The 13,636-nt window shown below is 40.2% G+C and overlaps 1 protein-coding gene across 2 annotated transcripts in view; it reads left to right on the top strand.

Annotated features, from left to right (window-relative positions):
• Positions 1 to 13,636, top strand: part of LOC139756918 (uncharacterized) — a 93,750-nt gene that overhangs the window by 44,059 nt on the left and 36,055 nt on the right. For both annotated transcript variants that reach the window (XM_071676857.1, XM_071676848.1), the window contains 3 exons: positions 1,630 to 1,720; positions 5,308 to 5,468; positions 13,234 to 13,454. In XM_071676857.1, coding sequence (XP_071532958.1) covers positions 1,630 to 1,720; positions 5,308 to 5,468; positions 13,234 to 13,454 — 473 coding nt within the window. The remainder of the gene's footprint in view (positions 1 to 1,629; positions 1,721 to 5,307; positions 5,469 to 13,233; positions 13,455 to 13,636) is intronic.

The raw sequence follows: 13,636 nt of genomic DNA, 5'->3' as shown, positions 1-13,636 counted from the left end.
AAAATCTTTTCCTATGGGTGTTTTGAGCTTTGGAATAAGTAACCGTTAGACGTAGTGAATGCTAAGACTATAAATACCTTCAAAAGTCGTATAGACAAACATTTTATAAATTCAGGTATACTCTGAGAAAAACCAGAAATAAACTGTAAACGACATCTTAAAGAAACTGTTGAGCAGAATTACATTTTCTCATGTACTGAACTCAACACACCCTTATTACATTATTATCACTGCTATAGCTAGCATTGAGTGATGTTAGTGTATAGAACTGGTGAATAATGTAAATGAATACATAGCATATACTGTGTTTAAGTAAATCATGAGGATGAATGCAAACTTTTGGTTATCGATTAGTAAATGATATTTACTTCTGACACTACTCTCTTTCGATTTAGCAGGATGATTACAGAAAAAAATTACAAAGGAATGCAAACAGCAACAGACCTTTTAAGAGTCCTGTGAGGATGTTGTTTTGAAAAATTAAAAAGTACACTCGTGTCTTACAAAACAACTTGATATTCACAAAGGCACAAATGATGTCGGTCATTGACTAAAGTTGGAACAGCATTAATCATGAAGCATTATTTTCAGCTATTCTTGGTGGTAAATTGTTACATACTGGTATTTTAACAGTTAGTCTCGTGAAAGTAGTACTGAAACTTAATTTTTTGTTCCATCTGCATCATTTGATTTGATTTTACATGAAAACCATGCAAGTGAATTACTGGATAGAGTCAGTGATGTACTGTTTTTTCATTGTAGATTTTGGTATATTTGCCATTTGTTTGTGGATCATGAAATGGGAAATATTTAGTTCATGTTCAGTGTAATGATATATAGTACTCTATGAGCTTTCTGTCAGCTTATGTACAAGACATTTCTGTGCGTAAACAAGTCCATCATCATATTTTATGTTTTATGTTGATATCAAACTAAAATGAAACAATACAATAAGAACAACATTATTAGATGTTTCCTGAAAATGGTTCTGGTAGTGTATGCTGTTCATTAAATAAGAACAGAATCAATGTGGGTTGAAATTTACATGGGTTGAGATTGATGGAATTCACTCCAGACAGTGCACTATCATTGCACTTTCTGTCAGCTTATGTACAAGACATTTCTGTGCGTAAACAAGTCCATCATCATATTTTATGTTTTATGTTGATATCAAACTAAAATGAAACAATACAATAAGAACAACATTATTAGATGTTTCCTGAAAATGGTTCTGGTAGTGTATGCTGTTCATTAAATAAGAACAGAATCAATGTGGGTTGAAATTTACATGGGTTGAGATTGATGGAATTCACTCCAGACAGTGCACTATCATTGCGAAACTTGTTCAAGGATATTTCATATGGTTTCATTGTGCCCTTGAACCAGAATTTTGCTGAAAATAATTTGTGGACGATAAGTTCCCAAGTTTATCACATATTGTTTTGGTTGGTTTAATCTGTTATGGATTATTTCCCTTTGCCTTTTAGGATTGACTGATTTTTTTTTTTTTTTTTTTTTTTTTTTTTTTTTTTTTTTTACATATGTGGAGGGATAGTTCATCTGTTATCAGTTACTGAAAATGAAATGCAGTATGAAGTAGGTATTAACTTTTATATCTCTGTTCCCCAGGGTCAGACTGTGTTGCAGACAAGCAAATTACCCAGTGGTCAAATCATTGCCATTCCTGCCAAGCAGGGTCAGCTCAGTGCCCAAAGTATGCGTAAGTACTCTAATGGGTGTGTGGAAAATGGCATCCCAGTCACCATTGTATATTGTATAAGCTTACCACTTCTACCAAAACCTGAGAAAAGTTTATACAATCAGATTTTTTTTTCATTCTAAGCAAACAAGCATTATGTTATAAGAGTATGTAATTTTTCTTTGATATATTGTGTCTTGCAAGTATTTCTGTACTTTACTATACCAAACAAAAGAAAGCTTAAAGTTGAGTGGAAACTCGGGAGAATAAGACAGAAATGTGCTCATTTAGTTGTGAAAAGGGATACAGTATGGTATAGACTGGCTGGTGATATGTGTTTTAGGAGACTGTCTAATACCAGAGCTTTAAACTTCCTCATGGCATTGTTTGAGAGAAGTACCCAGGTGATATTGAGATCAAAATATCTCTAAAGGCAAACTCTTGACAAATGCCTGGATATTGGCCACTATCCAGTGTATGGCAAGACTTTGGTGGCAGGCTTGGTTGAGAAACTGCATAAGCTGGTGTCTGAGGTTGGGAGAGTGTTTAAGAGGAAGTTGAGGCTTAATGTGAATTAAGTAAGGTTATTGATTTTACTAGGGGAGAGAGAAACAGATTGCTTCAAGTGTGTTTGAATGAAGGGAAACAGCTGGATGTGGAGTGTTTTAGATATGTGGGAGCAGACTTGGCAGCTGTTAGAGCAATGAGAGCTGAAGTAAGTCATAGGGTTGATGATGAGCTAAGATCTTTGGTGCATAGAGGAGTGTGGAAGGAGAGATCACTGTCTGTAAGGGTAAGGATGGGTATGTTTGATAGCGTAACAGTCCTGACAGTGTTTATGGAAGTGATGTATGGGCCTCAGAGGAAAAAGTGTGGAAAAGGGTGACTGTGTTGGAACTGGAATGCACGAGTATGGTATGTGTTGTAAGGAGGGCTGATTAAGAATGAAAGGGTAAGAAATAGGTGAGATAATGTATGGCTAAGAAGGTTGAAGAGGGCATGGTGAAATGGTTTAGACAAATGGAAAGAATGAGTGAGGAGAGGATGATTGTGAGGGTATGCATGTCAGAAGCAGGATAACTGAGGATGGGATTTAAGGATGGAGGGAAAGATGCTTTAAGTGATTGGGGCCCAAAAATGCAGGAAGATATGAAGCATATATGGGATGGAGCCAAGTGATGTACATTTGGTGACATGTCACTGGGCTGAACCAGGTTATATGAAGTCAAGAAAAACCACAGAAAGGTCTTGGGTGGCTTAGCTTTTGATGGAGAGATTTGGTGTTAATCTGTATTTCAAATGACATCTAGAGAGTGCTGATGTAAGCAAATTAGGTCTGCTGTTTTGCCTCAACATACAAGCATGAAAAAATAGGGGTATCTGCTGGCAAAGGTCAGTCTGCTTAACCCATCTTTTCCATTTAACCCCCACCCCCCTTTATTTTTTGTTCACTTTATTGTTTCATTTTCTCGTATGACATTACTATATAGTACAATATGGCCTGTAGGCCAAAAGCATATGATGAATGGTTTTTCCACAAAGAGGGCCAGGAAGGTGATGTGTCTAGAGCAAAATGTGGACTTACTTGATTGCCATACATGTTATGCAAGTATAGCATCTTTTACAAAGCATTTTGGTGTTAATGAGTCAGAGGTGTTAACCATAAAGAAGAATGTATTGATGTTTTGAAGATTAACATTCCCCTTTTTAACCATGAAGTACTCATTGTAGGACTTATGGTATATCTCTCATGGGACATATTCCATTTCTCCCATTTCCCCTAGGCCTATTAGTGTGCCATCTTCAGTGTTAGCTACGACTTGATTTTCCAGGAATGTAATCCTCGTGGCTACCAAAGTACTGCTTTAATTCATAGCTATCTTTCCTTTTGATAAAGCTGCTGTTTTTGGTATTCCCTAATTCTACTGGGAATGATTTTGCATCATTTATCCATCACTCCTCCATTCATTGAACTTGTTTTCTTTACTACATTTTTCTCATTCAGGGTTTTCCATGTACTTTCCCATCTTCAAGCAGACAAAGTGTTTGGACCAAAGGTATACTTCTTTGAATCCTGTGATGAACACTCTGTACTAGCCCTGCCTTTTGGGAAAATGGTAGTAGCAGTAGATAGAAGTAGTATGTAGGAACCTTGGCAATGAGCATTAGGTAGTAGTATGTAGGAACATTAGGTAGGAGCCTCATCAAACACTGTGCTAGATTTGCTTTCTGCCAGTGGTTTGTTAAGGGTGAGGCACTAGAGTTCACTAGTTATGGAGACTCGAGGCAATTTAGGCATATGGAAAGAATGCGAGATAAGTTTACAAGGAGAGAGTATAGTAGTACAATTAAGAGGGATGGTGTGAGAGGAAGACTACCTATGACATAGAGAAATAGATTGGAATAGTACTGGAGGGAGATAAATGGTGGAAGAGTGTAGGGAATGGTTTATGCACAGAAGTTATGTAAGGACAGGGATAAGACTTTTGCTGTGGCCACCCCCTTGATGGGAGTTCCTTGAGGAAACAGATATCAGAGATACAAATAGGTGATATGTTTGGGACCATACCTTCTAAGACTTTCCCTGGTGTAAGTAATGATTCTTTCCCTTCTCCATTCAAGCCTCCTGATTTCAGTCATTCCCAGTATTTCATATTCCGTACTACATAAAGTATAGTACAGGCTGAGAAGAATCTCTGAATGCTACATAAAGTATAGTACAGGCTGAGAAGAATCTCTGAATGCTTTTTAACTGCAGCTTTGCTTGTCTTGTAAGGTATTGTCATAGGTTGCTGTGAGTGCATTAGGACCCTGAAGAGCATCATTTTTGGTTTTTCCTTCTTGTCTTGGTTATGTGCATACCATCTTGTTAGAAGCAGAAACTTTGCATTGTTTTGCTTGCCTAAGATAGGGTTGTCAAACACCATAACTCCAAGGTCCTTCACATCATATGGTTTTACTATTACAGTCCCTGGGTCCATGTGGTATTCTGTACTGCTCTCAGTTTATTCATTTTCCTCATACCAGAGGTTTCAACTTGTTCCCATTGAAAAGAATGATGCTGTCTTCAACAGCCTGTTCTCAGAGATGTCCCGTTCCCTAACAGACATGATGTTGATAGTACACATACACAGAAAATTATCCAGCGAGCATTAAACATCTGCCTTCCCAGTGCAGCCCTGAAACTACACTCCCGAGACAAGTTTGAGTTTCCTTTGTCATGTATGTTTTGGACAGTACCCATGTCTCCATCTTTACAAACTTGAACAGATTGCAGGACCCCACACGCCTAAGATGCAACTTACACATGGAAGAATTTGAACATTTACTCTTAACTTGTCCTCTGTGTATCCCAAAAAGTTATATGTATCACACTTTTTAACCTATGGCACCACTAAATGGATATGGCTAGCATCATGAGTGCTGTAGGAGCTCCATGTCAGAGAAGCATGGGCCAGGAAGGTAAAGTAATGTTTATATAGTGTAAGTATATTGATTCCCTTTTGATATCTTCCAGATTTAGTCAAGTTTTTTTACATAGTGCAGTTCATGGGAATATTTTTTCTACAGATGAAATATATTAAAGTAATAATTATAACTATTTCCAGGTGGAAATCAGGTGGTGTTACCAGTTAGTAGTGCACAGCTGAAGTCCCCTTTAAGAACTATGGATCAGCAGCAGCATACAGTGGTGGCCAGTCGGTCATCACTTACTACCTCCCCAGTTGTCATCAGAACACAAACAGGATCATTAACTGCCAACTCAGTTGTAAGTTGCTTTTGATTGTGTATGTTAAGAGTTTTGGAATGTTTGTGAATTAATGAAGCTTTTGGCCTCTGTAGAATCCGTATTGTACTTTTTTATGTGGTGATCCTTAACAAATTAATATTTGTAATGACAGAGCTAAGAAGAGCACCACTGGAAGATATAATGTAGTCACAGAATAGTGATAAAATATATAGGGCAAAAGAGCAAGAGTGTAACTATCTTCGGGACACCTTGAGGAAATGTGGTTTAATGGGATGCAGTGCAGTTGTAATTTAGTGCAGAAATATAAAGTTAATGATGCTAAAGATTTATTTTTTTTAGGCTGTGGACATATACAATGTCCTTTATGGCAAGGCTCCTGGGGATAGGGGAGAAGGAATACTTCCCATGTATTCCCTATGTGTCGTAAAAGGCAACTAAAAGGGGAGGGAGCAGGAGGCTGGAAATCCTCCCCTCCAGTTTTTACTTTTTCTAAAGAAGGAACAGAAGGGGACCAAGTGAGGGTTTTCCCTCTTATGCTCAATCCTCTGTTCTCAACGCTCCCTCACTGATATGGGGAATGGTGAATATATATGAAAAAATTGAAATAGAAAGTTTTGGAATGTTTTGCTGAATCAGGGTACATAGAGAGTTCAAGGAAAAACATGAAATAATCTGTGTAGTTTGGTTGTGGATTATATTCACTGGTTTCAGTTTATTGATAGAACTTGACAGTGAAGTAAGAGAGTCAAGTGAGTGGTTTGTTGAAAAAAGAAGAGGTGGTGAAAGCCATATGTAAGATGAAATATGTTCAGGCAGCTGGAGAGGATTGTATTTTGGTTGAATTTCTTAAAAAGGGGGGTAGCTGTGTTGTTGATTGGTTATTTAGGATTTTCTGTGTATGTATGGATCGTGGTGAGGTGCCTGACTGTATGTATAGTGCTGTTGTATAAAGGCAAGGGTAATAACATGAATGTTTAAACTACAGGGTTATAAATTTAATGAGTGTATCTTGAAAGTTGTGTGGAAAAGTAGTGACTGAAAGGGTGAAGGCATGTCCAGAGAGCATATGACTGGGGAGGAGTAGTGTGGTTTCAGAAGTGGAAGAGGCTGTGTGGATCTGGTAATTGCTTTAAAGTGTGTGAGTAATATTTTGACAAACAGAAGGATTTGTATGCGGCATTTATGGATTTGGAGAATGCATATGATAGGGTTGATAGGGATACCTTGTGGAGGTTTTTAAGAATATATGGTGTGGGAGGAAAGCTACTAGAAGCAGAAAAGTTTTTATCAAGGATGTAAGGCATTTGCAAGAGTAGGAAGAGAGGAGAGTGAATGTTGGCCTGCAGCAGGGATGTGATGTCACCATGGCTGTTTAATTTGTTTATGGATGAATGGGGCAAGAATGCAGTCTCCAGGGGATGATGGGGCTTGAGAAATGAGTCTGTTGCTGTTTGCTGATGACATAGCACTGGAGGCAGATTCGAAGTAATGAATTGCAGAAGCTGGTGACTGAGTTTGGAAGAGTGTTTGAAAGAAGTTGAGAGTAAATGTTGAAAATACAAATTATTAAGGTTTGCAAGGTAGTGGAACAGGTTAGGTTGGATGTGAATATGATTGAAAAGAAATTGGAGAAAGTGAAATATTCAGTTTCAATACTTTATTCCTTGATAGAGGAATGGGATCCTAATGCTGTCACTAGGTACCCTAGTACGATACTACCAGAAGCATCTGGCAAGTGTCATGGGTACATATAAATATAACAGTGGGGCTTTCTAAAGCCTAAGGAAGGAAGGAAGGACATTCCTTCAACACATTATCAATATTGTTTACATAATGTCTGGCCTGTATGGGGAAGATCGTGTCTCCATCAGGGAGACACAAAATGGTGATCCAGCAGGCGTCACGAAGACGTTGTGTGTGGCGACATCTTAGAAGGTAGTGGACAAGGGTGCATCTGTTGAGTCTTTTGCATAATGCGCAAGCGCATTGCTCGGGGGAAGCAGGGATAAGTGAAATGTTTTAGATATCTGGGAGTGGACATAGTGGCAAATAGAACTTTGGAAGTGAGTAATAGGCTGGGAGAGGGGGCTAAGGTTCTGGGAGCATTGAAGAATGTGTGGAATGAGAATTCATTATCTGGGAGGGCAAAAATGGATATGTTTAAAGGTACAGTAGTTCCAACAGTGGTATATGGATGCAAGGTACGGGCTGTAGATGAGATGTGTGGAGGAGGATGTATGTGTTGGAAATTAAATGTTTGATGATAGTTTGTGGTGTGAGGTAGTTTGATGAAGTAATAAAAGGTAAGAGATAGAAGTTGTAATGAAAAGAATGTGATTGAAAGAGCTGAAGAGGATGTACTTCAGTGAAATGGGTATATGGAGAGAATGGGCGAGGAGAGGTTGACAAAAAAAGGATATAGGTGTCAGAAGTGGAGGGAATGAGGAAAAGGGATTGGCCATATTGGAGATGGGAGGATAGACTGAGAAAGATTTTGAGTGATTAGGTCCTGAATATGCTGGAGAGTGAAAGGTGTGCACTGGACATAGTGAATTGCAACATTGTGGTATACAGGGGTTGACTTGTTGTCACTGGACTGAACCAGGGCATGTGAAGCAGCTTATAAAACCATGGAAAGGTCTGTGGGGTTTGATGGTAGAGAGGGAGCTGTGGTTTTGATGCATTGCTCATGATAGCTTGTAAATGGAAGCGAGTGGATGGGGCCTTTCTTCATCTATTCTTGGTGCTTCCTTGCAAATGTAGGAAATGGCAATCAAGAATGAGAAAAATCTCAAGTGGATGTTTATATGCAGAGCAATTGTTTGTTTGCTACCTTGTTAGTAGGTAGGCACCAACCAGGGAAGTATATTATTGGTACTACCAGCCTGAGTATTGTGAGGGTTAGTGACAGCTGCATAGTGAGCCAGCTTTTCTATGATTGTCAATTTGCATTCCTTTGACCCAAGTAACTGTGTGGACTTTCTGCCTCACAGTCATACAATCTTTGCTTGTCACACATAACTTTTGACCATGCTTGACTTATAAAACTCATTCTTTACAGCTTTAGATTTTGCTATGGTGAGCACTTTGCATTAACCCTGCCTTTTAGCAAAATGGTAGGAGCATTAGCTGGGAGCATACATAGAGGTCGTATATTGGAAAATGTCTGGAAAATTAGGTAGAATTAGTTGGGAGGAATATGAGTTGGAAACCCCTGAAAACACTGCGCCAGAGTTACCCTCTGCCAGCGGTCTGTTAAGGTTGAGGCACTAAAGGCTAAGAAGCAGGACAAGAGTTCAGCAGTTATGGAGACTATTAGTCATTGCCACCACATTGAGAAAGTTCTTAAAGAGAATAGGCATCAAAGATATATATATATATATATATATATATATATATATATATATATATATATATATATATATATATATATATATATTATCCCTGGGGATAGGGGAGAAAGAATACTTCCCACGTATTCCCTGCGTGTCGTAGAAGGCGACTAAAAGGGGAGGGAGCGGGGGGCTGGAAATCTTCCCCTCTCGTTTTTTTTTTAATTTTCCAAAACAAGGAACAGAGAAGGGGGCCAGGTGAGGATATGCCCTCCAAGGCCCAGTCTTCTGTTCTTAACGCTACCTCGCTAACGCGGGAAATGGCGAATAGTTTGAAAGAAAGAAAAAATATATATATATATATATATATATATATTTTTTTTTTATATACTTTGGCGCTGTCTCCCGCGTTTGCGAGGTAGCGCAAGGAAACAGACGAAAGAAATGGCCCAACCCCCCCCCCCCATACACATGTATATACATACGTCCACACACGCAAATATACATACCTACACAGCTTTCCATGGTTTACCCCAGACGCTTCACATGCCCTGCTTCAATCCACTGACAGCACGTCAACCCCGGTATACCACATCGCTCCAATTCACTCTATTCCTTGCCCTCCTTTCACCCTCCTGCATGTTCAGGCCCCGATCACACAAAATCTTTTTCACTCCATCTTTCCACCTCCAATTTGGTCTCCCTCTTCTCCTTGTTCCCTCCACCTCCGACACATATATCCTCTTGGTCAGTCTTTCCTCACTCATCCTCTCCATGTGCCCAAACCACTTCAAAACACCCTCTTCTGCTCTCTCAACCACGCTCTTTTTATTTCCACACATCTCTCTTACCCTTACGTTACTCACTCGATCAAACCACCTCACACCACACATTGTCCTCAAACATCTCATTTCCAGCACATCCATCCTCCTGCGCACAACTCTATCCATAGCCCATGCCTCGCAACCATACAACATTGTTGGAACCACTATTCCTTCAAACATACCCATTTTTGCTTTCCGAGATAATGTTCTCGACTTCCACACATTCTTCAAGGCCCCCAGGATTTTCGCCCCCTCCCCCACCCTATGATCCACTTCCGCTTCCATGTTTCCATCCGCTGCCAGATCCACTCCCAGATATCTAAAACACTTCACTTCCTCCAGTTTTTCTCCATTCAAACTCACCTCCCAATTGACTTGACCCTCAACCCTACTGTACCTAATAACCTTGCTCTTATTCACATTTACTCTTAACTTTCTTCTTCCACACACTTTTCCAAACTCAGTCACCAGCTTCTGCAGTTTCTCACATGAATCAGCCACCAGCACTGTATCATCAGCGAACAACAACTGACTCACTTCCCAAGCTCTCATCCTCAACAGACTTCATACTTGCCCCTCTTTCCAAAACTCTTGCATTTACCTCCCTAACAACCCCATCCATAAACAAATTAAACAACCATGGAGACATCACACACCCCTGCCGCAAACCTACATTCATGGAGAACCAATCACTTTCCTCTCTTCCTACACGCACACATGCCTTACATCCTCGATAAAAACTTTTCACTGCTTCTAACAACTTTCCTCCCTCACCATATGTTCTTAATACCTTCCACAGAGCATCTCTATCAACTCTATCATATGCCTTCTCCAGATCCATAAATGCTACATACAAATCCATTTGCTTTTCTAAGTATTTCTCACATACATTCTTCAAAGCGAACACCTGATCCACACATCCTCTACCTCTTCTGAAACCACACTGCTCTTCCCCAATCTTATACCTCTGTAATTTGAGCACTCACTCTTATCCCCTTTGCTTTTGTACAATGGCACTATGCACGCATTCCGCCAATCCTCAGGCACCTCACCATGAGTCATACATACATTAAATAACCTTACCAACCAGTCAACAATACAGTCACCCCCTTTTTTAATAAATTCCACTGCAATACCATCCAAACCTGCTGCCTTGCCGGCTTTCATCTTCCGCAAAGCTATCACTACCTCTTCTCTGTTTACCAAATCATTTTCCCTAACCCTCTCACTTTGCACACCACCTCGACCAAAACACCCTATATCTGCCACTCTATCATCAAACACATTCAACAAACCTTCAAAATACTCACTCCATCTCCTTCTCACATCACCACTACTTGTTATCACCTCCCCATTTGCGCCCTTCACTGAAGTTCCCATTTGCTCCCTTGTCTTACGCACTTTATTTACCTCCTTCCAGAACATCTTTTTATTCTCCCTAAAATTTAATGATACTCTCTCACCCCAACTCTCATTTGCCCTTTTTTTCACCTCTTGCACCTTTCTCTTGACCTCCTGTCTCTTTCTTTTATACATCTCCCACTCAATTGCATTTTTTCCCTGCAAAAATCGTCCAAATGCCTCTCTCTTCTCTTTCACTAATACTCTTACTTCTTCATCCCACCACTCACTACCCTTTCTAATCAACCCACCTCCCACTCTTCTCATGCCACAAGCATCTTTTGCGCAATCCATCACTGATTCCCTAAATACATCCCATTCCTCCCCCACTCCCCTTACTTCCATTGTTCTCACCTTTTTCCATTCTGTACTCAGTCTCTCCTGGTACTTCCTCACACAGGTCTCCTTCTCAAGCTAACTTACTCTCACCACCCTCTTCACCCCAACATTCACTCTTCTTTTCTGAAAACCCATACAAATCTTCACCTTAGCCTCCACAAGATAATGATCAGACATCCCTCCAGTTGCACCTCTCAGCACATTAACATCCAAAAGTCTCTCCTTCGCACGCCTGTCAATTAACACGTAATCCAATAACGCTCTCTGGCCATCTCTCCTACTTACATAAGTATACTTATGTATATCTCGCTTTTTAAACCAGGTATTCCCAATCATCAGTCCTTTTTCAGCACATAAATCTACAGCACATTTTTTTTTTTTTTTTTTTTTTTTTTATATACTTTGTCGCTGTCTCCCGCGTTTGCGAGGTGGCGCAAGGAAACAGACGAAAGAAATGGCCCAACCCCCCCCCCCCATACACACGTATATACATACGTCCACACACGCAAATATACATACCTACACAGCTTTCCATGGTTTACCCCAGACGCTTCACATGCCTTGCTTCAATCCACTGACAGCACGTCAACCCCGGTATACCACATCGCTCCAATTCACTCTATTCCTTGCCCTCCTTTCACCCTCCTGCATGTTCAGGCCCCGATCACACAAAATCTTTTTCACTCCATCTTTCCACCTCCAATTTGGTCTCCCTCTTCTCCTTGCCCCCTCCACCTCCGACACATATATCCTCTTGGTCAATCTTTCCTCACTCATCCTCTCCATGTGCCCAAACCACTTCAAAACACCCTCTTCCGCTCTCTCAACCACGCTCTTTTTATTTCCACACATCTCTCTTACCCCTACGTTACTCACTCGATCAAACCACCTCACACCACACATTGTCCTCAAACATCTCATTTCCAGCACATCCATCCTCCTGCGCACAACTCTATCCATAGCCCACGCCTCGCAACCATACAACATTGTTGGAACCACTATTCCTTCAAACATACCCATTTTTGCTTTCCGAGTTAATGTTCTCGACTTCCACACATTCTTCAAGGCCCCCAGAATTTTCGCCCCCTCCCCCACCCTATGATCCACTTCCGCTTCCATGGTTCCATCCGCTGCCAGATCCACTCCCAGATATCTAAAACACTTCACTTCCTCCAGTTTTTCTCCATTCAAACTCACCTCCCAATTGACTTGACCCTCAACCCTACTGTACCTAATAACCTTGCTCTTATTCACATTTACTCTTAACTTTCTTCTTCCACACACTTTACCAAACTCAGTCACCAGCTTCTGCAGTTTCTCACATGAATCAGCCACCAGCGCTGTATCATCAGCGAACAACAACTGACTCACTTCCCAAGCTCTCTCATCCCCAACAGACTTCATACTTGCCCCTCTTTCCAAAACTCTTGCATTTACCTCCCTAACAACCCCATCCATAAACAAATTAAACAACCATGGAGACATCACACACTCCTGCCGCAAACCTACATTCACTGAGAACCAATCACTTTCCTCTCTTCCTACACGTACACATGCCTTACATCCTCGATAAAAACTTTTCACTGCTTCTAACAATATATAATGTGGCTACCTTGTTGAGGCAGGAAAAGCGGTTAGGTATGCAAAGATACCAACAGTAGTAACATAACAAAACAATTAAATTTTTGTCTTTTGATTTTAATGTTTTCAGTCCACATTTCACAGTCCTGTTGTCTCAGTGTTTGAGAATGTTTCAAATAGTGTTGGACAGTCTAGTGTGTAGATATATGTATTGGTCGCATAATTTGTAAATGATTTTGCATTTTTTTTAGATGAATGCATTTGTTTTGCCATTACAGCTGTAAGGAATATTTTTTCCCCCAACAGACTCTTCAGGCCCAGCAAACAACACAACCACAGATTCACCAACAACAACAACAGCAGCAGCAGCAGCAACAGCATCAACAACAACAACAACAACAACAACAACACAGTAGTACACAAGTTATAAGCAGTACACCTCCAAAAAGTCTCATTACCACACCAATATTAGATCACAGCGGTGCCCGGAAAAGACACGACTTTGACTTTGACTATGGAGTGGAAAGGTATGTTAAATGATGTGAATATATTTACAGAGTTCTGTAGTGTAGTCGTCCTAGGCCATTTGGTCCAGAGCTAACCCAGTTGTTTATCATTCCATTTGAGGATAGTAGATAAATGTGCACTTGAAATAGAATTGGTAAGGTAAACTGCTTGCATACTGTTGAAACAACTACACCTTCAAGCA

This window comes from Panulirus ornatus, chromosome 2 (assembly GCF_036320965.1).
Source record: "Panulirus ornatus isolate Po-2019 chromosome 2, ASM3632096v1, whole genome shotgun sequence".
Classification (NCBI taxonomy): Eukaryota; Metazoa; Arthropoda; class Malacostraca; order Decapoda; family Palinuridae; genus Panulirus; species Panulirus ornatus.
The sequence above is the reverse complement of the archived record's forward strand: the minus strand, read 5'-3'. Positions and strand labels throughout refer to the sequence as shown.